Raw genomic sequence first — 25,979 nt, forward strand, 5'->3', positions numbered from 1 at the left:
GGGTTGCTTTTTTGCCATTGGCGGAGTTCGCTCTCAATAATCGGGCCAGCTCTGCCACTTTGGTGTCCCCGTTTTTCTGTAATTCGGGGTTTCATCCTCGATTTTCCTCTGGTCAGGTGGAATCTTCGGATTGTCCTGGAGTGGATGCTGTGGTGGAGAGATTGCATCAGATCTGGGGGCAGGTGGTGGACAATTTGAGGTTGTCCCAGGAGAAGACTCAGCTTTTTGCCAACCGCCACCGTCGTGTTGGTCCTCGGCTTTGTGTTGGGGATTTGGTGTGGTTGTCTTCTCGTTTTGTCCCTATGAGGGTCTCTTCTCCTAAGTTTAAGCCTCGGTTCATCGGCCCGTATAAGATATTGGAGATTCTTAACCCTGTTTCCTTCCGTTTGGACCTCCCTGCATCCTTTTCTATTCATAACGTTTTTCATCGGTCATTATTGCGCAGGTATGAGGTACCGGTTGTGGCTTCCGCTGAGCCTCCTGCTCCGGTGTTGGTTGAGGGTGAGTTGGAGTACGTTGTGGAGAAAATCTTAGACTCTCGTGTTTCCAGACGGAGACTCCAGTATCTGGTCAAGTGGAAGGGATACGGCCAGGAGGATAATTCTTGGGTGAATGCATCTGATGTTCATGCCTCTGATCTGGTTCGTGCCTTTCATAGGGCCCATCCTGATCGCCCTGGTGGTTCTGGTGAGGGTTCGGTGCCCCCTCCTTGAGGGGGGGGTACTGTTGTGAATTTGGATTCTGGGCTCCCCCGGTGGCTACTGGTGGAATTGAACTGGTGTCTTCATCTTCTCTGTTCACCTGTTCCCATCAAGATGTGGGAGTCGCTATATAACCTTGCTGCTTTGTTAGTTGCTTGCCGGTCAACAATGTTATCAGAAGCCTCTCTGTGCTTGTTCCTGCTCCTAGACAACTACTAGATAAGTTGGACTCTTGTCCATGTTTGTTTTTGCATTTTTGTTCCAGTTCACAGCTGTAGTTTCGTTACTGTGTCTGGAAAGCTCTTGTGAACAGGAATTGCCACTCTGGTGTTATGAGTTAATGCCAGAGTTTTAAAGTAATTTCTGGATGGTGTTTTGATAGGGTTTTCAGCTGACCATGAAAGTGTTCTTTCTGTCTTCTGCTATGTAGTAAGTGGACCTCAAATTTGCTAAACCTATTTTCATACTACGTTTTGTTATTTCATCTTAATTCACCGCCAATACATGTGGGGGGCCTCTGTCTCCTTTCGGGGTATTTCTCTAGAGGTGAGCTAGGACTAATATTTTCCTCTGCTAGCATTATTTAGTCCTCCGGCTGGTGCTGGGCATCTAGAATCAACGTAGGCATGCTACCCGGCCACTGCTAGTTGTGTGTTAGGTTTAGTTCATGGTCAGCTCAGTTCCCATCTTCCAAGAGCTAGTTCCTATATATGCTGATGCTATGTTCTCTTGCCATTGAGATCATGACAGGGGTCTAGTTTCCAAAATGGGGTCACTTGTGGGGAGGTTACTACTGTTTAGGTACATCAGGGGCTCTGCAAACGCAACATAACGCCCACAGACCATTCTATCTAAGTCTGCATTCCAAAACGGCGCTCCTTCCCTTCCAAGCTCTGCCGTGCGCCCAAACAGTGGTTTACCCCCACATATGGGGCATCAGCGTACTCGGGATATATTGGACAACAACTTTAGTGGTCAAATTTCTCCTGTTACCCTTGTGAAAATAAAAACTTGGGGGCTACAATATATTTTTTGTGGAAAAAAAAATATTGTTTATTTTCACGACTCTGCATTCTAAACTTCTGTGAAGCACTTGGGCATTCAAAGTTCTCACCACACATCTATATAAGTTCCATGGGGGGTCTAGTTTCCAAAATGGGGTGACATGTGGTGGGTTTCTACTGTTTAGACTCATCAGGGGCTCTCCAAACGCGACATGGCGTCCGATCTCAATTCCAGCCAATTCAATATTGAAAAAGTAAAACGGCACTCCTTCTCTTCCAAGCTCTGCGGTGCGCCCAAACAGTGGTTTACCCCCACATATGGGGTATTGACGTACTCGGGAGAAATTGCACAACAACTTTTCTGGTCTAATTTCTCCTGTTACCCTTGTGAAAATAAAAATTTTGGGGCAAAAAGATCATTTTTGTAGAAAAAATGCGATTTTTTTATTTTCACGGCTCTACGTTATAAACTTCTGTGAAGCACCTGTGGGTTTGAAGTGCTCACCACACATCTAAATCAGTTCCTTAAGGGGTCTAGTTTACAAAATGGGGTCACTTGTGGGGGGTTTCCACTGTTTAGGCACATCAGGGGCTCTCCAAACGCGACATGGCGTCCGATCTCAAATCCAGCCAATTCTACATTGAAAAAGTAAAACGGCACTCCTTCTCTTCCAAGCTCTGCGGTGCGCCCAAACAGTGGTTTACCCCCACATATGGGGTATCGACGTACTCAGGAGAAATTGCACAACTTTTGTGGTCTAATTTCTCCTGTTACCCTTGTGAAAATAAAAATTTGGGGGCAAAAAGATCATTTTTGTAGAAAAAAAATGTGATTTTTTTATTTTCACGGCTCTACGTTATAAACTTCTGTGAAGCACTTGGGGGTTCAAAGTGCTCACCACACATCTAGATAAGTTCCTTAAAGGGTCTAGTTTCCAAAATGGTGTCACTTGTGGGGGGTTTCCACTGTTTAGGCACATCAGGGGCTCTCTAAACGTGACATGGCGTCCGATCTTAATTCCAGCCAATTCTGCATTGAAAAAGTCAAACGGCGCTCCTTCACTTCCAAGCTCTGCGGCGTGACTAAAAAGTGGTTTACCCCCACATATGGGGTATTGGCGTGTTCAGGAGAAATTGCATAACAAAATTTATGGTTACATTTCCGTTTTTACACATGTGAAAATAAAAAAAATGGTTCTGAATTAAAATGTTTGCAAAAAAAAGTTAAATGTTCATTTTTTCCTTCCACATTGTTTCAGTTCCTGTGAAGCACGTAAAGGGTTAATAAACTTCTTGAATGTGGTTTTGAGAACCTTGAGGGGTGCAGTTTTTAGAATGGTGTCACACTTCATTATTTTCTATCATATAGACCCCTCAAAATGACTTCAAATGTGATGTGGTCCCTAAAAAAAAAAATGGTGTTGTAAAAATGAGAAATTGCTGGTCAACTTTTAACCCTTATAACTCCCTAACATAAAAAAAAATTTTGTTTCCAAAATTGTGCTGATGTTAAGTAGACATGTGGGAAATGTTATTAATTAACTATTTTTCGTGACATATCTCTCTGATTTAAGGGCATAAAAATACAAAGTTTGAAAATTGCAAAATTTTAAAAATTTTCGCCATATTTCCATTTTTTTCATAAATATTCGCAAGTAATATCGAAGAAATGTTACCACTAACATGAAGTACAATATGTCATGAAAAAACAGCCTCAGAATCAGCGGGATCCGTTAAAGCGTTCCAGAGTTATAACCTCATAAAGTGACAGTGGTCAGAATTGTAAAAATTGGCTCGGTCATTAAGTACCAAATTGGCTGTCACTAAGGGGTTAAAAACATCAGCTCGGCACGCAAAAAATAAGCCTTCACCCAACCTAAGATCATGAAAAATGGAAAAGCGACGGGTATCGGAAAATGGCGCAATTCTTTTATACTTTACCTAATAAAGAGGAGTTATTTTTACTGATAAATGTTTTGTTTTGGGTCATTTATTTTCTGTTGGTATTTCGTTTATCCTATAAAACTCCCATATAATATTCTGACCTTGAATGCATGCTGCGCGCATCATGTTTTTGCACAATTTGTCAAAAATATATACTGTGTACTTTTCTCCCCGTCTGAATTATTTTTGAAGGTCAACAAAATACGATTTTCCTGTAATTCATTTCTCACCCTCTAGGTATAGTAATGACTTTTCTCTGTGTGGGATTTTTGATGTTTATAAAGGTTGACAACTAGTTGGAGAAGCCCTTCTCATTCCTCAGGTTTGGTCCTGTTAAAATAAAAGTCCTCATACAAACCTCCCATGGTGGCACCGCTTCACTGGTGTTGGCACTTGTCTTCTTGGGGCTCTTTTGAGGTTTTTACGTCATGTGAGCCCTGTGCCCAATCAGCGCTGACGTCACTGTCCCCACCTTCGGACAAATCAAGCATCATGAGGCAGTCAGAGACCAGCCGCAGCCCTGGCTTCCTGTTCATGATCAATATGTCCAAAGGAAGGAACAGTGAAGCTGCCGCTGATCGGGTGCAGGGCTTGTGTGATGTAACAACCTCACATAAGCCCCGGGACATTGAGTTTCGACACCGCTGAAGTGGAGCCAGCATGCCAGCGGAGTATGAGTGTTTTTATTTTAATGAGGCCAAACATGAGGAATGAGTTCACAGAGAAAAAAAAAAAAAAGATATATATATATATACACTCACCGGCCACTTTATTAGGTACACCATGCTAGTAACGGGTTGGACCCCCTTTTGCCTTCAGAACTGCCTCAATTCTTCGTGGCATAGATTCAACAAGGTGCTGGAAGCATTCCTCAGAGATTTTGGTCCATATTGACATGATGGCATCACACAGTTGCCGCAGATTTGTCGGCTGCACATCCCAAAGATGCTCCATACAAGGCAGGATGGATCCATGCTTTCATGTTGTATACGCCAAATTCTGACCCTACCATCCGAATGTCGCAGCAGAAATCGAGACTCATCAGACCAAGCAACGTTTTTCCAATCTTCTACTGTCCAATTTCGATGAGCTTGTACAAATTGTAGCCTCAGTTTCCTGTTCTTAGCTGAAAGGAGTGGTACCCGGTGTGGTCTTCTGCTGCTGTAGTCCATCTGCCTCAAAGTTCGACGCACTGTGCGTTCAGAGATGCTCTTAGGCCTACCTTGGTTGTAACGGGTGGCGATTTGAGTCACTGTTGCCTTTCTATCAGCTCGAACCAGTCTGCCCATTCTCCTCTGACCTCTGGCATCAACAAGGCATTTCCGCCCACAGAACTGCCGCTCACTGGATTTTTTTTCTTTTTCGGACCATTCTCTGTAAACCCTAGAGATGGTTGTGCGTGAAAATCCCAGTAGATCAGCAGTTTCTGAAATACTCAGACCAGCCCTTCTGGCACCAACAACCATGCCACGTTCAAAGGCACTCAAATCACCTTTCTTCCCCATACTGATGCTCGGTTTGAACTGCAGGAGATTGTCTTGACCATGTCTACATGCCTAAATGCACTGAGTTGCCGCCATGTGATTGGCTGATTAGAAATTAAGTGTTAACAAGAAGTTGGACAGGTGTACCTAATAAAGTGGCCGGTGAGTGTATATATATATATATATATATATATATATATACTGTAATTTTTGGACTATAAGATGCACCTAGGGTTTAGAGGAGGAAATTAGGAAAAAAAATTGAAGCAAACAATGTGGTCAATTCTGTACTTAATTTCCCCTATACTGGTATATATGGCCCCCTCATCCGAACCCTGATACATATGGCCCCCTCATCCCTATCCTATTATGCATGGATCCCTCATCCCTACTCTGGTATGCATGGATCCCTTATCCCTATCCTGATACACATGGCCCCCTCATCCCTATCCTGGCAGGAATGATCGACCTCATCCCTATACTAGTATGCAGGGCCCCATCTCTATCCTGGTATCCAGGGCCCCATCCCTATTCTGGTATGTTTGGCCCCCACTCCAGTCATGGTATGCATGGCTCCATCAGAAAATATTAAAAAAAACCAAAAACATTACACTTACCAACCTGGCGCTCCCTCCCTTTTCCGATGCCAGCAGCTGCTTTATGCTTGTAAGCAGCACATGGCAGGGATGTCACAAGCAGAGCACAGCTTCTGGAGTACTTGCAGGGACTGTGCGCAGAGAGTGGTGAGTATTCATTGCTCTTCAGTAGTGCGCAGTGTCAGCCGGAGCCTTCCTGCTGCTGCCGGCATTCACGTGTGCCGCTACTTAAGAGAAATGAATATTTATTGGATTCATTCATTCATCAGGAGACTATTTAATATTCAACTATATTCAAGAAGGACTAGACAAAGAAAACCCTAAAATCATGTATCATGTTAACCGAAACAGTCAGAAGAAACCTAGCCACATATTGGCAGATCCCACACCTCAAACTATATACCTTGTAAATTTATAAGCCACTCCCGTGTCAGGAATAGATAGTATGTGAAAATACTGTATATACCGCTCAGGGAACACTTAACTTGCAGAGATAATCTCCATATTCATACTAAATAATGGCACAGATCTTCCAGACATTATAGTTGCACACATCCCTAGTCTTTATAACGATATTGCACTCATTCCTTGACAGACCGCAGCATGGCCATTAGTTAGAAGCTGCTATTGATCTTTGGAGCAGGTAAGGCCAGGTTCACATTACGTTTTTGGAGTCCGTTAGATGGACTACGTTACACCACGGCATAACGTAGCCATTTAGTCCAATGTCGGACGCATCGCTAGCGCACGCCCATTGTGGGCGTGCGCTAGCGATGTGTCGTCATTGAGTGACGGACCCTGGGACGCGGGCTGCAGCGTTTCCGAGTCCGTCACTGCTAGCGCAGATAGAGCATCTGCTAGCTCTATCTGCGCTAGCGCGCTGACATACCGACACTTGCGATAACAGCAGCCCGTTAACGCATGTGTTGAACAGGCTGCTGTTAACGCAATGTGAACCTGGCCTAAGTTTTCCCTGAGTGGCATATATTTGGCCGTCGGAAAACAGAGTTTAGTCTAGGACAATTTGTCTGCACTACTAATTAACAGCTGTTACAACACCAAACTAGGGCAGTCCCTATATGAGAAAAACACAAGAATTATACTGTATTGTCACATACTATCTATTCCTGACACTGGAGTGGCTTATAAACTTACGAGTATATAGTTTGAGGTCTCGGATCTGCCAATATGTAGCTGGTTTTCTGACTGTTTCAGATAACATGATACATGACTTTAGTTTTTTCTTGGTCTACTCTCGCTTGACTATAGGTCAATATTAAATAGTCTCCTGATGTCGCCTTTTGTGAGGATGATGAAACCCGTAGAAATGAGAGGCTTGGAGAGTGAGTGTGTATACGTCACCTCACCCTATATACTGAACTGTGGGGTACATGTTTTTTCTATTAGTCACCTACTGACTAACCTTCAGGGAGTGAATTATGGGTATAGTTTTACATTTGGAATGAATATAGTTTAGTTTTATCCTTTTTTTCAGCAAACATGAGGAATGATAAGAGACAACCCATTTAAGAAGATTCAATTTTGGTTAAAACTATTCCAACATTATGAACATAAAAAAGGCTTCTCCCCTATGTGATGTCTCTGATGTTTATTAACAGTTGATTTCCAAGTAAAATATTTCCCACATTAAGAAAATGTAAAAGGCTTCTCCTCTGTGTGACTGTTCTGATGTCTAACAAGAAGCTTTTTGCATTTAAAACATTTCCCACATTCTGAACAGGAAAAAGGCTTATCTCCTGTGTGAGTTTTATGGTGATTAACCAAATCTGATTTCTGGTTAAAACATTTTCCACATTCTGAACAGGAAAAAGGCTTCTCCCCCGTGTGAGTTTTATGGTGATTAACCAAATCTGATTTCTGGTTAAAACATTTTTCACATTCTGAACAGGAAAAAGGCTTCTCCCCCGTGTGAGTTCTAAGGTGCTTAACCAAATCGAATTTCTGTTTAAAACATTTTCCACATTCTGAACAGGAAAAAGGCTTCTCCCCTGTGTGAGTTAATTGGTGTTTAACAAGATTTCCTTTGAGGGTAAAACATTTCTCACATTCTGAACAGGAAAAGGGCTTCTCCCCCGTGTGAGTTCTATGATGATTAACCAAATCTGATTTCTGGTTAAAACATTTTCCACATTCTGAACAGGAAAAAGGCTTCTCCCCTGTGTGAGTTATTTGGTGTGTAACAAGATTCCCTTTTAGGGTAAAACATTTCCCACATTCTGAACAGGAAAAAGGCTTCTCCCCCGTGTGAGTTCTATGGTGATTAACCAAATCTGATTTCTGGTTAAAACATTTTCCACATTCTGAACAGGAAAAAGGCTTCTCCCCCGTGTGAGTTTTATGGTGATTAACCAAATCGAATTTCTGGTTAAAACATTTTCCACATTCTGAACAGGAAAAAGGCTTCTCCCCCGTGTGAGTTCTAAGGTGCTTAACCAAATCGCATTTCTGGTTAAAACATTTTCCACATTCTGAACAGGAAAAAGGCTTCTCCCCTGTGTGAGTTATTTGGTGTGTAACAAGACTCCCTTTGACGGTAAAACATTTCCCACATTCTGAACAGGAAAAAGGCTTCTCCCCCGTGTGAGTTCTATGGTGAATAACCAAATCTGATTTCTGGATAAAACATTTTCCACATTCTGAACAGGAAAAAGGCTTCTCCCCCGTGTGAGTTCTAAGGTGCTTAACTAAATATGATTTCTGGTTAAAACATTTTCCACATTCTGAACATGAAAAATACTTCTCCCCTGTGTGGGTTCTTTGATGTCTAACAAAATATGATTTACGTGCAAAACATTTTGCACATTCTGAACAGGAAAAAGGCTTCTCCCCTGTGTGGGTTGTTTGGTGTGCAACAAGAGTCTCTTTGTGGGTAAAACATTTCCCACATTCTGAACAGGTAAAAGGCTTCTCTCCTGTGTGAATTCTCTGGTGAGTAACAAAATGTGATTTGTTGTTAAAACATTTCCCACATTCTGAACATGAAAATGACTTCTTTGCTTTAGGTGCAGTTTGTTTTTTAATGCCTCTTTTGTTACTTTGATTTTCCTTAGTAGTCAGTAATGAATCAGAAGATGGAACCTGTTTCATAGGATCAGATGATAGATCTTTGCTGTGAATGGATGATGATATATCTGGAGTAATGTCATTCACTTCAGTTGTATCTTGTAGGGTCTCAAGATCATCAGATTTAAAAATTGAAGATGTCAGCTGTCCCTCTGATCTCCTGGTACAGTCATCTGCTAAGATAAAAAACAATTATTTTTAATAAAATATCATTGAGTTTTATATTTTTGAACATTTCTACTTAAACTGTCCATAAAAATAGCAAGCTATGTAAAAAACTTTAATTAATTACACTATGTAACATTTTTTTTCCTGGGAAGAAAGTGTGTTTTCCTAACCTGTTATGCCTAAAACAAATAGAAAATAGTTATTGTTCCATCAAAACTATGTTTCTGTGATCAGGACAATGAAATTTTAAAATTTGTCTGTTTTTGGTAAAAATCTCGATTCATATTCAATACAGTCTTCTAGAATATTCTTGAACTGCTAGAATTGTGCAGAAGTTTCTAGAATTATCTAGAAGTTTCTAGAAACTTTTAGAACATTCTAGAACGTTCTCGGAGTGTTAAATAGTAGTCATACAAGTATAAAAGCACAGGTGACTCAAACCAACATTTCGGTTCATGTTATTGCTGAGTAAGAGAATAGCGAATCATATTTAAAGAGCAATTATTTTTTTTAGATGGCATCAAGAGGTTGTTTGCGCCCAGCAGATGCATTTTTCTATGTGTGTGGACAATTTATAAAGACAAGAGCGAGAAAATATTCCATGAAAGCATGTAGTAAGATGTGCAAGGCCTACAAGGTATATTTCGGCACGCCTGTCGGGATCAAGACAAGTCCTGGGCACCTCAATTCTCATGCGAATATTGCAAGAAAACTCTTGAAGGTAAGGTGAACAATTGCTGCTCATTTGATGGCAGTGCATTATTTTGCAGAATTTCAATGATTAAGATCTAGTACAGTTTAAGGAGTTGCAATTGACAAAATTTTCACATATGTCTATTGTGACAAAACACTCCGGGATCGCCTTTGCTGGGGTCAAAGGTCACATGGTTTGTGCATTGAATCTGAGGCGTACAGCAGGTTTCTGAGCAGGCTGACCTCAGGTCAGATTTATTAACGTGAAAGCAACATAGATAAAACAAAGCATAAACATAAATCCTAGCCTGTCCGGCACTAACTAAACCAATACGTTGCTATCTCAACAAATGGGGGGGCTTATCCCACCCAGCTAACATCATACGGTTCTTGAGCACAGCTCTCACTCACGTTTGTCTCACACAGACAGGCAATCTGTGTGCCCCAGGCTGACGCTGGAAACCCCCAGCTGGTCATCCTTTATTCCTGCACTTATTAACCCATCAGTATCCTGAAGACACTGAGCGGCCTAATTCACATAGGACAAGTACCTGGGTGAGATATACCTGCCCCCGACTACCAGACCGACCTGACTCTTACATATCCCCCCCCCCCGCTCAGACCACTCCGGTCGAGCAAGAACACTCTTGAAACAGTGCACTCGGGACAGGGCATCAGCGTTCCCCATCTGCACCCCGGGTCGGTGCTCCACCGTGAAAGAGTAAGCCTGCAGGGCAAGGAACCACCGGGTTACGCGACTATAACGGTCTTTGTGGAGGTGCATCCACTTGAGAGGGGCATGGTCCGTGACCAGTCTAAACTTCCTACCTGCCAGGTAGTACTTGAGGGAGTCGAGAGCCCATTTAATGGCTAGGCACTCTTTTTCAACCACGGCATACCTCCGCTCATGTACATTCAGTTTCCGGCTGAGGTAGAGGACCGGGTGTTCCACTCCGTCCCTCACCTGGGAAAGTACAGCTCTGACACCAGTATCAGAGGCATCGGTTTGCACCACAAACTCGCTGCTGAAATCAGGAGTCACTAGTACGGGCTGAGAGCACAAAGTCCATTTCAGGCTGTGGAAGGCCTCTTCAGCAGCTGAGGTCCATTTTACCATGACGGAACCCCTCCCTTTGGTAAGATCCGTCAAGGGGGTAGCCATGGCTGCAAAATTGGGTATGAACCGGCGATAATAGCCGGCAATCCCTAGGAAAGCTTGTACTTGTTTCTTGTTCACTGGTTGCGGCCAGCCCTGAATTGCCTGTATTTTGTCGATCTGGGGTTTAACCACTCCTCTGCCAATCACGTAGCCCGATGTGACATTTCTTGGGGTTCGCCGTTAAGCCTGCGTCTCGCAGGTCATCAATCACCGCCTGTACCTTCCGGAGGTGCGTTTCCCAGTCCATGCTGTAAATTACGATGTCATCCAGGTAGGCAGAAGCGTACTGCCTGTGGGGCCTCAAGACTCGATCCATCAATCTCTGGAACGTTGCTGGAGCTCCGTGAAGTCCAAACGGCATGTAGACATACTGGAACAGACGTTCCGGTGTAGCAAATGCCGTCTTCTCTCTGGCCGCCTCGTCCAGAGGGATCTGCCAGTACCCCTTTGTTAGATCCAGGGTCGTAATGTATCGGGCTTTACCAAGCCAGTCGATCAACTCATCGACCCGGGGCATAGGGTACGCATCAAATTTAGAAACCGCATTCAGTTTCCTAAAGTCATTACAAAACCGTATGGAGCCATCCGGCTTAGGTATCAATACGATTGGACTGGACCAGGCGCTGTGTGACTCTTCAACGACTCCTAAGTCCAACATTGCCTTCACTTCCCGGGAGACGGCTTCACGGCGTGCTTCCGGAATCTGGTAGGGCTTCACATGAACTGTGACACCAGGCTCTGTGACAATCTCATGTTTCACCAGCTTAGTCCGGCCAGGTTTTTCCGAGAAAAACTGTTGGTTCTGTAACAAAAACTGCTTAACCTCAGATTTTTGTCGTTCCGAGAGAGTCTCGGCAATCTGCACCTCCGGTATCGTAGGTGAGCAAACCGGACGGGGCAGATCCGCCGTTAGGGCAGAGCGGTCTTTCCAGGGTTTTATCAGATTCACATGATAAATCTGTTCTGGTTTTCTCTTACCAGGCTGGTACACTTTATATTTCACTTCACCAACTCTTTCCATGACCTCAAAGGGGCCCTGCCATTTCGCCAGAAATTTACTATCCACCGTAGGGATTAGGATCAACACCCTATCCCCGGATGCAAATGTACGGACCTTAGCGCCTCTATCATAACTTTGCCTCTGGGCTCCCTGGGCCTGTAACATATGGTCCTTAACAATGGGCATGACAGCGGCAATACGGTCCTGCATTTGTAATAATTGGATAGAAAAAGACACCGCGCCAACTAGACAAGGCGATACATGGGAATAAAAAGTGAGCATCTGCCTGGGCACGACATAAAGCACAATAAAAATATATATATAACAATATCAGCAAACTGGTACCGATAACAGAGTGAGTGCCTGTTTTATCCAGAGTTTGCGTGATTAGTGTTAATAGAAAAAAAGCACACTTACTAACTGACAACGTAGCTGCTCGTAGCGGTGTTAGCGTGTTCTCAGTGAGGCTGTAGTCGTCCTAATAGGTATGGAGCCAGGATCGCCAGCGGCCCAAAGAAATAGGGGTACAGTGTCCAGATTAGCAATGACCAAGGTGGCAATGTGGGGCGGCACAAGCACCTGATGGTATGGGGAGCGTCCTCCCTGGTGAGTGTGTGCCCGCCGCACACGTCGGGACCGCCGCTGACTGGCACACGAGGCTGGTGCACGGAGCGGTAAAAAAGGGGGCGTGGTAAAGGTGACGTCACCAAAACAAAAAGCAAAGGACGGATGCCGCACAGGATCACAATTGCCTACGCGTTTCGAAGGTCTCCGGACCTTCTTCGTCAGGGCTGAGGAAACTGGCGGTCTCATAGTCCTTATAAAGCCCCATATGCCCACATAATGAGTCGGCAGCTGGAACACTGAAGCACTATTGGGCTACTAGCTATGTAAGGAGGGATAATGAGTAAGGATTTAACTAGGCAATATACGGGATAGAATCAGGATTTTGTTATAGCCACAATGACCTAAGTTAAATATATAAAAATATAAGATAGAATAAGCTTTATTTAATTTACTATTGGCACATATATAAACATAAAAAACCCGGGCAAAGACAACCCTACAAATCAAAGAGATAAAACATTAAATAATGTAAAATAGTAAAAGCACTATAAGTTATAAAGATAAATAGAAAATGCATATAAATATATAAAAGGGGCCCATATAAAGCAAATGGCCCCAATAAGAGTAGGGTGGGGGGAGGGGGGAAAAAAACGAAAGGAGGAAAGAGGAGAGGGAGGAGGGGAAGAGAAAAAAATGTAAATAAATAAATAAATAAAAAGCTAAAACACGCTATAAGCCAAGAGTTAGGGTCCTGCATTTGTGTTACATGGTCGATCACCGTTTTAAAGGGAGTGACTTGACCTTCCCAGGTTTCTTTTGCGACGTCCAACAGTCCACGGGGACGACGGGCGTATAACAGTTCGAAAGGCGAAAATCCTGTGGAAGACTGGGGAACTTCCCTAATGGCAAACAGCAAATAGGGTAACAAGTAATCCCAGTTCTTCCCATCTTTGTCTATCGCTTTCCGGAGCATCTGTTTTAAGGTTTTGTTGAACCGCTCAACCAGGCCATCTGTTTGAGGGTGATAGACAGATGTACGCAATGGGTCTATTTGTAAGAGTCTGCAGAGCTCCTTCATTACCCTCGACATAAAGGGAGTCCCCTGATCGGTGAGTATCTGTTTTGGAATTCCCACCCGACTAAACACTTGTACCAATTCCTTGGCGATCGTCTTGGTAGCTGTGTTACGCAAAGGGATGGCTTCCGGGTAACGAGTGGCATAGTCCACGATGACGAGGATATGTTGGTGCCCACGTGCGGACCGGGGAAGGGGCCCAATCAAATCCATTCCAATTCTCTCAAATGGGACTCCAATGATAGGGAGGGGTACCAAAGGGCTACAGAACCGAGGTTTAGGCGCAGAGATTTGGCACTCTGGACAGGACTCACAATAGTTACGCACATCATTATGTATGCCGGGCCACACAAAACAATGCGATATCCTTTCTGTGGTTTTCTGTACCCCCAGATGTCCCCCCATTATATGTCCGTGGGCCAGGTCCAGTACCTTCCGCCGATAAGGTTTGGGTACCACTAACCATTGCACAGTGTCTTCCCCTTTTTTACTACCTGGTAGAGCAAATCATTTTCAAGAACCATGTACGGGTACGCTAGCCTAGTGTCAGGTTCTACGGGTACCCCATCTATCATTTTTACATTTTTCCTAGCCGGAGTCAGGGTAGGATCTTTCATTTGCTCGCTGTGGAAGTCATCCAACTGGACTCCCAAATCTGGCAGGCAGGGTGCCGGATGGCTGTCTGCCTCCGCCTCTCGCTGAGTTTCCTCAGTTTCCCCCGCCATAACTGAGAAGGGGTACTGAAGGTTAGATTCAATAACCTCCCCAGCAACGTCTTCCTGTGGGGTCTCCTCTAGGAGCTCGGGACCTCCAGATGGCATGGGAGAAGATTCACGGGTACAGCTACCGTGAAGGAGCAACTGATTTTCCCACAACTGCCAGAAATGGGGAAAATCCCTGCCCAGGAATACATCCTGTACCAATGCGGGAACGAGTCCCACTTTGTGTTGCACAGACCCATAGGGAGTGAAAATCCATATGACCGCTGTTAGGTACGAGCAGGTGTCGCCATGCACACACGTTACAGAAAACTTGTCAGACGGACCAGATGGAAGTGCCACCAGACTGGCTTTCACCAGAGTCACCACACTTCCAGAGTCTAGTAATGCCACAACATTTTTCCCATCAACAAATAATTCACACAGGTGTTTCGCTGTATCATTTTGACCCGCATTCACACTCACTAGCCGTGTAACCAAAGACATGCATTTTTTAGAGTCTGTAATGTCGCACTGCATGGGTTCAGTGGTAACAGGACAATTCACAGAAACATGGCCCTTCTCATAGCAGCGGAAACACCTAACAGGTCCCCTATTGAGACCACTGTCCAACATTCTCGGTCTCGGAGTGCGAGCAGTCCCTTGTTCCTCCCCCACAGTTTTAAGCGATTTTCCTTCACCCGTAGTCCCTGGAACAGTCTTACCGGTTCCACGAGGAGGAGGCACAGACCGGGTGCTGGCGGTGTCGTCGGGAAGTCTTTCTGCCACGGAATAACGCTCGACCAACTCCACAAGTTGATCCGCTGTCGTGGGATTTCCTTGGCTTACCCACCTTTTCAGTGCTGGTGGTAGTACTCTCAGGTACTTGTCCACTGGTGTACCCTCTGTGCACGGACAGCCGTCGTCACACCCAGCCGGGCCAGGACCTCAGCTTTCAGCTTCTCAAAGTCCTGAGCGACTTCCGGGTCCAAGTCATGGTAAGCTTTTTGGGCCTCGCCGGAGAGAAACGGGGCAATCAAATCGGCCCATCGTGCCTTCGGCCACTTTTCTCTCAACGCTATCCGCTCAAACGTTGTCAGGTGTGCCTCGACGTCATCTTCTGCAGTCAGCTTTTGCCAGTATCGACTCACATGGATCCTTCTGGACTCTGCTTCCGGGTCAGCCTCAGGCATGCTCACCAGGCGCTGCGCCACCTGTTGGAGAAGCTGGCGGTCTGCAACCGTCATGTCCACTAACTCCTTCAGCTGTGCGGCCATCAAGCGATTAGCTTCTTGCTGTGCGGCAGTGGCCTGCTGCTGTATGGCAGTGGACTGTACTAGGGCTTTCACTACGTCTTCCATACTGTCGCCTGTGCCACGTTATGCCCGCGTTCTCCACCACAATGTGACAAAACACTCTGGGATCGCCTTTGCTGGGGTCAAAGGTCACGTGGTTTGTGCATTGAATCTGAGGCGTACAGCAGGTTTCTGAGCAGGCTGACCTCAGGTCAGATTTATTAACGTGAAAGCAACATAGATAAAACAAAGCATAAATATAAAACCTAGCCTGTCCGGCACTAACTAAACCAATACATTGCTATCTCAACAACTGGGGGGGCTTATCCCACCCAGCTAACATCACACAGTTCTTGAGCACAGCTCTCACTCACGTTTGTCTCACACAGACAGGCAATCTGTGTGCCCCAGGCTGACGCTGGAAACCCCCAGCTGGTCATCCTTTATTCCTGCACTTATTAACCCATCAGTATCCTGAAGACACTGAGCGGCCTAATTCACATAGGACAAGTACCTGGGCGAGATATACCTGCCCCCGACTACCAGACCGACCTGACTCTTACATATCCCCCCCCCCCCCCTGCTCAGACCACTCCGGTCGAGCAAGAACACTCTTGAAACAGTGCACTCAGGACAGGGCATCAGTATCCTGAAGACACTGAGCGGCCTAATTCACATAGGACAAGTAACTGGGCGAGATATACCTGCCCCCGACTACCAGACCGACCTGACTCTTACACTATGCACTATAGTAAAATATGTATTAAGCAATGTGTAAAATTTCATGCTTTTAAATTTATATAATTAATTACATCTGCTATGTTACAGGTTGGTACAGGGGAAAAAAGAGCCATGAAGTTCGCTATCCCGCGAATTTGGAGGCAACCGACCGACCACTCAAGCCTGTTCCAACTCCCCCGAAGAGGGATCAGCCATCTTCAGGAAAAAGCAGCAAGTCAGACAGCGAGGAAGATATTGGAGATCAAGATTACGTTTTCACAGATGCAGTTGAGGAGGGAAGGCCATACTTTCCTAACCAGAAAGATGTCAAAAATTTAATCAGAGACCTTCGCCTTACCAAGTCCAATGCTGAGCTACTGACATCCAGGCTCAAGCAGTGGAACTTGTTGGATGAAATCGTACAAGCAACAGATCAGAGAAAGCGTCACCAAACATTTTCTAACTTTTTTATTTAAGAAGATGGGTTGTGCTTCTGCAACAATGTGACCGGTCTTTTTGAGGCTATCGGTATCACCTGAAACCCGAGTGAATGGAGCCTATTCATAGACAGTTCATCCCGCAGCCTCAAAGCCGTGCTGGTTCACAACGGAAAAAACTACTCGTCTCTCCTTATAACTCACTCTGTGTATCTCAAAGAGAACTACACCAGTGTCAAGATGTTGCTGAGTGCCTTGAAGTATGACGACTATGGATGGGAGGTCATCAGAGACTTAAAAATGGTGTTATTTCTGATAGGCCTTCAAGGCGGTTTCACAAAATTTCTTTGGCCTCTGGGACAGCCGTGACACTAAGGCGCACTAACACAGAAAGGACTGGCCGCAGAGGAACACAGTGGGAGCCACTGATAGAACCTCTGAAGGTCCTGATGCCACCACTGCACATCAAGTAAGGCATCATCAAGCAATTTGTCATGGCTCTTGACAAGGAGTCAGCAGCTTTCAATTACCTCCAAGGTCTCATTCCAAAGCTGTCCAAGGTGTTATGACCCCAATGGCGAGGGTCTCAGAGGAACGTGGAAGTCTGCAGAATACAAAAATCCAGCTCATAGGGCAGTGGTAACTGGGTTGACCATATATCTAAACCTAACGCCAACACTAGAAGTAGCCGGGGATCATTCCTACGATGATTCTAGATGACACGCGCCAGCCGGAGAATCTAGCTACCCCTAGTAGAGGAAAAACAAAGACCTTTCTTGCCTCCAGAGAAGGGGACCCCAAAGCTGGATAGAAGCCCCCCACAAATAATAACGGTGAGGTAAGAGGAAATGACAAACACAGAAATGAACCAGGTTTAGCACAGAGAGGCCCGCTTACTGATAGCAGAATAAAGAAAGGTAACTTATATGGTCAACAAAAACCCTATCAAAATCCACACTGGAAATTCAAGAACCCCCGAACCGTCTAACGGTCCGGGGGGAGAACACCAGCCCCCTAGAGCTTCCAGCAAAGGTCAGGATATAGATTTGGAACAAGCTGGACAAAAATACAAAAACAAAACAAATAGCAAAAAGCAAACTGCAGACTTAGCTGATATTACTGGAACCAGGATCAGTAGACAAGAGCACAGCAGACTAGCTCTGATAACTACGTTGCCAGGCATAGAACTGAAGGTCCAGGGAGCTTATATAGCAACACCCCTAACTAACGACCCAGGTGCGGATAAAAGGAATGACAGAAAAACCAGAGTCAAAAAACTAGTAACCACTAGAGGGAGCAAAAAGCAAATTCACAACAGTACCCCCCCCTAAGTGAGGGGTCACCGAACCCTCACCACGACCACCAGGGCGATCAGGATGAGCGGCATGAAAGGCACGAACTAAATCGGCCGCATGAACATCAGAGGCGACCACCCAGGAATTATCCTCCTGACCATAGCCCTTCCACTTGACCAGGTACTGAAGCCTCCGCCTGGAGAGGCGAGAATCCAAGATCTTCTCCACCACGTACTCCAACTCGCCCTCAACCAACACTGGAGCAGGAGGCTCAGCAGAAGGAACTACAGGCACAATGTATCGCCGCAACAAGGACCTATGAAATACATTGTGAATAGCAAACGACACAGGAAGATCCAGACGAAAAGATACAGGATTAAGGATTTCCAATATCTTGTAAGGCCCAATAAAACGAGGTTTAAATTTGGGAGAGGAGACCTTCATAGGAACAAAGCGGGAAGAAAGCCATACCAAATCCCCAACGCGTAGTCGGGGACCCACACCGCGGCGGCGGTTGGCAAAGCGCTGAGCCCTCTCCTGTGACAACTTCAAGTTGTCCACCACATGATTCCAGATCCGCTGCAACCTATCCACCACAGAATCCACTCCAGGACAGTCAGAAGGCTCCACATGACCCGAAGAAAAGCGAGGATGGAAACCAGAGTTGCAGAAAAAAGGCGAAACCAAGGTGGCGGAACTAGCCCGATTATTAAGGGCAAACTCAGCCAACGGCAAGAAGGTCACCCAATCGTCCTGATCAGCAGAGACAAAACACCTCAAATAAGCCTCCAAAGTCTGATTGGTTCGCTCCGTCTGTCCATTAGTCTGAGGATGGAAAGCAGACGAAAACGACAAATCAATGCCCATCCTACTACAAAAGGATCGCCAGAACCTGGAAACGAACTGGGATCCTCTGTCTGACACAATATTCTCAGGGATGCCGTGCAAACGAACCACGTTCCAATGTGTCAGCACGGACCATTTCCGAAATTTTTGGCAATACACTTCAGCCTCGTCCTGCCCCTGAGACATAGCCAGCAAGGCCTTTTCTGCCTGAATCTCAAGATTGGGTTCCTCATAAAGTAAACCGAGCGCCAGAAAAAACGCATCAATATCAGCCAATGCCGGATCTCCTGGCGCCAGCGAAAAAGCCCAATCCTGAGGGTCGCCCCGTAAGAACGAAATAACAATTTTTACTTGCTGAGCAGAGTCTCCAGATGAACAGGGTCTCAGGGACAAAAACAATTTACAATTATTCATGAAATTCCTAAACTTAAACCTGTCTCCGGAAAACAGTTCAGGAATCGGTATTTTAGGTTCTGACCTAGGATTTCTAATAACATAGTCTTGTATGCCCTGCACACGAGTAGCCAGCTGGTCCACACTTGTAATCAAGGTCTGGACATTCATGTCTGCAGCAAGCATAGCCACTCTGAGGTAAAGGGGAAGAAGAAAAAAAAAAAAAAACTCAGAATCTTCTTTCTTATAATCCCTCTTCTGCAATGCATTAAACATTTAATACTGGCCTGGCAAACTGTTATGACCCCAATGGCGAGGGTCTCAGAGGAACGTGGAAGTCTGCAGAATACAAAAATCCAGCTCATAGGGCAGTGGTAACTGGGTTGACCATATATCTAAACCTAACGCCAACACTAGAAGTAGCCGTGGATCATTCCTACGATGATTCTAGATGACACGCGCCAGCCGGAGAATCTAGCTACCCCTAGTAGAGGAAAAACAAAGACCTTTCTTGCCTCCAGAGAAGGGGACCCCAAAGCTGGATAGAAGCCCCCCACAAATAATAACGGTGAGGTAAGAGGAAATGACAAACACAGAAATGAACCAGGTTTAGCACAGAGAGGCCCGCTTACTGATAGCAGAATAAAGAAAGGTAACTTATATGGTCAACAAAAACCCTATCAAAATCCACACTGGAAATTCAAGAACCCCCGAACCGTCTAACGGTCCGGGGGGAGAACACCAGCCCCCTAGAGCTTCCAGCAAAGGTCAGGATATAGATTTGGAACAAGCTGGACAAAAATACAAAAACAAAACAAATAGCAAAAAGCAAACTGCAGACTTAGCTGATATTACTGGAACCAGGATCAGTAGACAAGAGCACAGCAGACTAGCTCTGATAACTACGTTGCCAGGCATAGAACTGAAGGTCCAGGGAGCTTATATAGCAACACCCCTAACTAACGACCCAGGTGCGGATAAAAGGAATGACAGAAAAACCAGAGTCAAAAAACTAGTAACCACTAGAGGGAGCAAAAAGCAAATTCACAACACCAAGGCAAAGGTCAAGGCTGGTATCTTAGTCGGACCACAGATCATAGAATGTGACGAGTTCGTCAAGCTGCTGAACAGGACGGAGAAAACAGCTTGGAACAGTTCGTTGCAGTGGTTCATGGCTTCCTGGGTAATCAGAAGGCAGAAAACTATGTGCAGTTGGTTCAGACTCTCAAAGAATTAAGTTATAATAGGATGCAGAAGGTCTCTCAAAGTCCATATCCTTGACGCTCATCTTGACAAGTTCAAGGAGAACATGAGAACTAAGAGGAGCAAGGCGAGCGCTTTCGTCAAGATATATTGGACTTTGAACGGTTACCAAGGAAAGTATATGTCAGGACTCTGAACATTTTTTATCACCTTCTGTGCATTACTGCCCTTTTTCAAGATGGCGTCTTTGGTCTCATGTGCACTTGTCTTCCTGCTATAAAACTCCACCCCAGCCTTCAGTCTGTGCTAGAGTATTCTGCTTTGCATCCAGCTCCTGATTACTCCCTGGCCTTGCACCTGCACCTGCTCCTGTGAACCTGTGTTGGAGATCCTGCCACTCTGCTCTGAGTTCCTGCTGCATACACCAGTGTTCAGTAATCCTCCTTCATCTGCTGCTCGTGTTACTTCCATCTGCATTTGCTGAACATGTAAGCTGTTTGCTGCTCTGCAAAACCTGAGACTATTAATCAGGCCTCCCTGGTTGAGCTAAGTTATGATTTGAACTTCCTTATAAGCATATCTATCTGTGTCTGGACTAAAGACAAGGATTTATTCGTGTCAAGTATCCTCAAGAATAACTGTGCTTCATAGACTTTCTGCTTGTCTGCATTTTCCTCTGAAGTTTCCTGTTGACTGCTAAACTGCGTTTATTATTTACACCAAGTGTTGTGGACTTGAGTTTCTCTCTGCACCTGTTTGAATCACGGTGTTATAATAAAAACTTTACCACTTATAAACTGTGTCCTGTTGTCTTTTTCCACGCAAATAGTCTCCTGAGTTATCCCCTACAATTATTACAGGATACTCTAGCCTAAAAAAAAAAAAAAAAAGAGACTGCTTGAACAATAACTGCAGAGAGCAGATTAGAGCAGGTGTTTTCCATAATTAGATCACTGCAGAAAGATGTGGAAGGTCTGCAAAAGAAGTTTGGAAGCTTTGAACACAATCAACAAGTGTTTGGACAATCTTTGCAGTACTTAAGCAATCGCATGGCAGCCCAGGAAAAAAAACTTGCTGGCATAGAGTCCCAGTATGGATGGGCTTTTCAGGACATAAGCATGCAAATAGCTGCACAAGTGACTTTACCTTCTGGGCAACCGCCACCAGCTAGCCCACCTAAGTTTCCTCCATTCAGATTTAATGGTGATCGCAACAAATTTCGTGGCTTTGTGAATCAATGTATGCTATATTTTGATGTGCATGCTGACCGTTTTCCTACTGATAGATCTAAAGTATTGTGTGTAATAATGCTACTGACCTCACGAGCGCTCGCCTGGGCAAATACGATGATTGAATCTCGTGATCCACAGTTAAATGACTTGGATGATTTCTTGGCCGCTATGGCATTAATGTTTGATGACCCTAATCGCCGTGCAACCGCTGAATCACTTTTGTTGTCTTTACGCCAGGCTAAATGTTCTGTTATTGAGTATGACACTGAATTCAGGAGATTAGCGGAAGATACCAATTGGGACAGTTATGCAAAATTGCCTATTTTTAAAAGGGGTCTGTCTAGTATTGTAAAAGATGAACTAGCCCGCTTTGAATCACAAGAGCTAGAGACATTTATACAGCATTGTGTGCGCACTGACATTCGCCTTACTGAGCGTAGGCAGGAGAAATTTGCTGCATATAACCATATTTCTAACTTTTCCCTTCCTTCCAAAGAGCCTGCAGGTAAAACATCTCGGGAGGTGGAGGAGGTACCCATGCAAATTGATTTTGTTCAGAGAAGTGAGATCAATGAGCGCCGGGAGCATCGCCTTCGTGAAAGTCTATGTTTCTACTGCGGCCAGTCTGACCACTTCTTGATCAATTGTCGTAAGTGTCCTAGACGGCCTAACAAGGTGCTAGCAGCAGTAGGGGACTATGATAACTGTGATGATGAATCTGACATCTCTGAATGTAGCCTGCCTTTAAACGCTGTATTCCATTCACTTTCTATGACTTCACCCCCCAAGGAGCTGAGGGAAAAGAACTCTCACTGTTCTCTCCCTATTAAGATCCGGTGTTCAGGACAGTGGATTTCCAATGCAGCTATGATTGACTGTGGTGCAGGTGGCAATTTCATGGATATCGTATTTGCCAAGGAACATGGTATTGAAATTCAGCAGAGAGCCTCTCCAATTACCATGGAAACAGTGGATGGGTCACCTTTAATCTCTGGGCCTGTGGATCAGGAGACCGTACCCCTTGAAATTTTGTTGGAGCCTAATCATCAGGAGCAACTTTCTTTCTTGCTAATTTCTTCTCATTTTCCTGTGATTTTAGGCATTCCTTGGTTACGTTCTCAGAACCCAATAATCAACTGGGAGACAAAGGAGATTATCTTTCCAACAAGGAGCAACTCAGCGTTAACAGAAGCTGTCCCTGAGTCCACGGCTACGGAACCACATCTACAGGTATTTTCTTTACCTCCAGCAAATAAAGAGTTCTCTGACCTCTGTGACAAGAAGAATGCAGATCAGCTTCCTCCACACAGGCATTATGACTGTTCCATTGAGTTGCTTCCTGGGGCAGATATTCTTTTTGGTAACGTATACCCTTTGGCGGCACCTGAGCTTCAAGCCTTAACGGAGTATATTGATGAAAATCTGGCCAAAGGCTTCATACGTCCTTCTTCCTCACCAGCAGGGGCACCCATTTTTTTTGTAAAGAAGAAGGATGGGACCCTGAGACCCTGTGTTGACTATCGGGAACTCAATAAGGTAACCGTACGAAACCGTTACCCTTTGCCTCTGATTCCAGAATTACTGGAAAGAGTCCGTCATGCTAAGGTGTTCTCTAAGCTGGATCTTTGTGGGGCTTATAATTTGGTGCGTATTCGTCCAGGGGATGAGTGGAAGACAGCATTCAGATGCCGGTATGGACACTTTGAATATCTTGTGATGCCCTTCGGGCTTTGTAACGCCCCTGCAGCATTTCAACACCTTGTTAATGACATCTTCAGAGATTTGTTGGACCAGTTTGTGGTGATCTATTTGGACGATATACTAATCTTTTCTGACTCTCTACAGGAACATGAAGAACATGTCAAAACTGTTTTAAGACGTCTGAAAGAGAACCAACTGTATATCAAGCCGGAGAGATGCGAGTTCCATCGTTCTGAGATACAGTTCTTGGGTTATATCATCTCTCCCCAGGGGCTGAACATGGAATCTGGTAAGATTCAGGCTATCCTTGACTGGCCGGTACCCAAGAACGTTAAGGAGATCCAACGTTTTATTGGTTTTGCAAATTTCTACAGACGCTTCATTCGAAATTTTTCTGATATTGTCCGTCCCATTACTTCCTTGACAAAGGAAAAGCCCTTTAAGTGGTCATCACAGGCTCAAGAAGCTTTTGATCGGCTTAAGATCTGTTTCACATCAGCACCGCTGTTGATACACCCAGATCCAACACTTTCTTTCATTGTGGAGGTGGACGCTCATGATAATGCTTTGGGGGCTGTTCTCTCCCAAAGAACTGGAGAGAAGGGTCTGCTACATCCTTGTGCTTTTCCCGTAGACTAACCTCAGCAGAGAAGAATTACGACGTGGGAGACAAGGAATTGCTGGCTATTATTGCGGCTTTCAAAGAATGGAGGCATCGTCTGCAAGGAGCTGCACAGCAGATCATAGTGCTAACTGACCACCGCAATTTAGACTTCCTTAGATCCGCTAAATGTCTTTCTCCTCGTCAGGCTCGTTGGAACTTATTTCTAAATCAATTTAACTTTGTTATCTCGTACCGTCCAGGTTCTCGTAATGGGAAGGCTGATGTTTTATCCCGAATCCATGCTGCGGATTCCGTACCTGGAGCACCGTCCAAGACCATTCTATCTGATGCCAATTTAATCGGAGTTATCCACGATCAGGACTTATGGAAGGAGTGCAGTGAGGCCTATGAGGATGATGTATTTCTGGCAAACCCACCTGTGGATATTAATCTTGTCTTTAAGGGTGGCAAGTGGTTCAGAGATCGACGTATCTACATCCCGGAGGTCGTCCGTCTGCAGATCCTCAAGTTGGTACATGACTCCAAGTTGGCTGGTCACAGGGGGGTACAGAAGACACAAGAGTTCCTGAGCCGATTCTTCTGGTGGCCAACTTGCCTGAAGGACACCAAGGACTAAGTTCTCTCTTGCGAGGTATGTACTCGTTACAGGACTCCTCATGTGGCACCTAAGGGTCTTCTACAACCATTACCTGTTCCGTCCCGCCCTTGGGGGTCTATATCGATGGACTTTATTGTGGAGCTGCCTACATCAGGGGGCATGAATACAATCATGGTGGTAGTTGATCGCCTGACTAAAGCTGCTCATTTTGTTCCGTGCACCGGCCTCCCCTCAGGTAAAGATACAGTGAACTTGGTTATACAGAATGTCTTTCGGTTGCATGGGGTTCCGGATGAGATCATCTCTGACCGTGGAGTACAGTTCACTTCAAGATTCTGGAAGGGGTTTTGCTCTGCACTTAATATTAATGTCTGTCTCTCTTCCGCTTACCATCCCCAGACAAATGGTCAGACTGAGAGTACCAGATGCTGGAACAATATCTAAGATGCTATGTCAGCCATCTCCAGGATGATTGGTTGGAGTTGCTGCCGTTAGCCGAATTTTCATATAACAATTCTCAGAGCGCCTCCACTAAATTTACACCTTTCTTTGCCAATCTGGGTTATCATCTGTGTATCTTACCTAGGTCTCCAATTAATTCGGCAGTGGAGGAAAGGCTGACTGCGATGAGGCAAAATCTGGAGGTTCTGAAGGAATCCCTGACCACAGCTCAAGAACGTTACAAAAGATAGGCTGATAGATTCCGTAAACCTGCACCCATGTACAAGGTAGGAGATTCCGTGTGGTTAGCAACTAAGAATCTGAAGTTAAACGTTCCTTCACAAAAACTTGGACAGAAATTCATTGGCCCCTTCAAGATCAACGGTATTGTGAGCTCTGTGGCCTGCCGGCTGAAGCTCCCTAGGACTATGAAGGTACACCCAGTCTTTCATGTATCTTTACTAAAGCCTGTATCTCCTAATATCTTCCAGGGACGTGTTGTGCCACCTCCGCAGCCTGTGGTGATTGATGGGCAAGAACAATTTGCGGCAGAGGAAATTATTGATTCCAGGATTCGCAGGAATCGGCTCTAATATCTGATAAGACGGCAGGGATATCCCCCTGAGGAAGACTCTTGGGAACCTGTGGAAAACATCAATGCCCAACATTAGATTTCTCGTTTTCATCAGAGATTCCCTGAGAAACCAAGTCCAGGATCATCCTGAGGCCGCTTCTAAGGAGGGAGTAATGTCAGGACTCTGAACATTCTTTATTACCTTCTGTGCATTACTGCCCTTTTTCAAGATGGCATCTTTGGTCTCATGTGCACTTGTCTTCCTGCTATAAAACTCCACCCCAGCCTTCAGTCTGTGCTAGAGTATTTTGCTTTGCATCCAGCTCCTGATTACTCCCTGGCCTTGCACCTGCACCTGCTCCTGTGAACCTGTGTTGGAGATCCTGCCACTCTGCTCTGAGTTCCTGCTGCATACACCTGCTGTTCAGTAATCCTCCTTCATCTGC

General features: G+C 45.1%; 2 protein-coding genes across 5 annotated transcripts in view; one reads left to right on the top strand and one right to left on the bottom strand.

Annotated features, from left to right (window-relative positions):
• Positions 1–25,979, top strand: part of LOC143766439 (uncharacterized) — a 380,006-nt gene that overhangs the window by 158,944 nt on the left and 195,083 nt on the right. The window lies entirely within an intron of this gene.
• The window catches only part of LOC143766427 (uncharacterized), a 473,765-nt gene that overhangs the window by 61,764 nt on the left and 386,022 nt on the right, over positions 1–25,979 (bottom strand). For 2 of the 4 annotated variants that reach the window (XM_077254104.1, XM_077254103.1), the window contains exon 13: positions 6,671–8,989. The exons of 1 other annotated variant lie outside the window; for it this stretch is intronic. In XM_077254104.1, the coding sequence (XP_077110219.1) occupies positions 7,377–8,989 (1,613 nt within the window). In that variant the 3' untranslated portion in view covers positions 6,671–7,376. Of the gene's footprint in view, positions 1–6,670; positions 8,990–25,979 lie in introns of those variants that run through there. One more of the 4 variants, XM_077254105.1, reaches the window with a different exon arrangement.

Source organism: Ranitomeya variabilis, chromosome 4, assembly GCF_051348905.1.
Source record: "Ranitomeya variabilis isolate aRanVar5 chromosome 4, aRanVar5.hap1, whole genome shotgun sequence".
Classification (NCBI taxonomy): Eukaryota; Metazoa; Chordata; class Amphibia; order Anura; family Dendrobatidae; genus Ranitomeya; species Ranitomeya variabilis.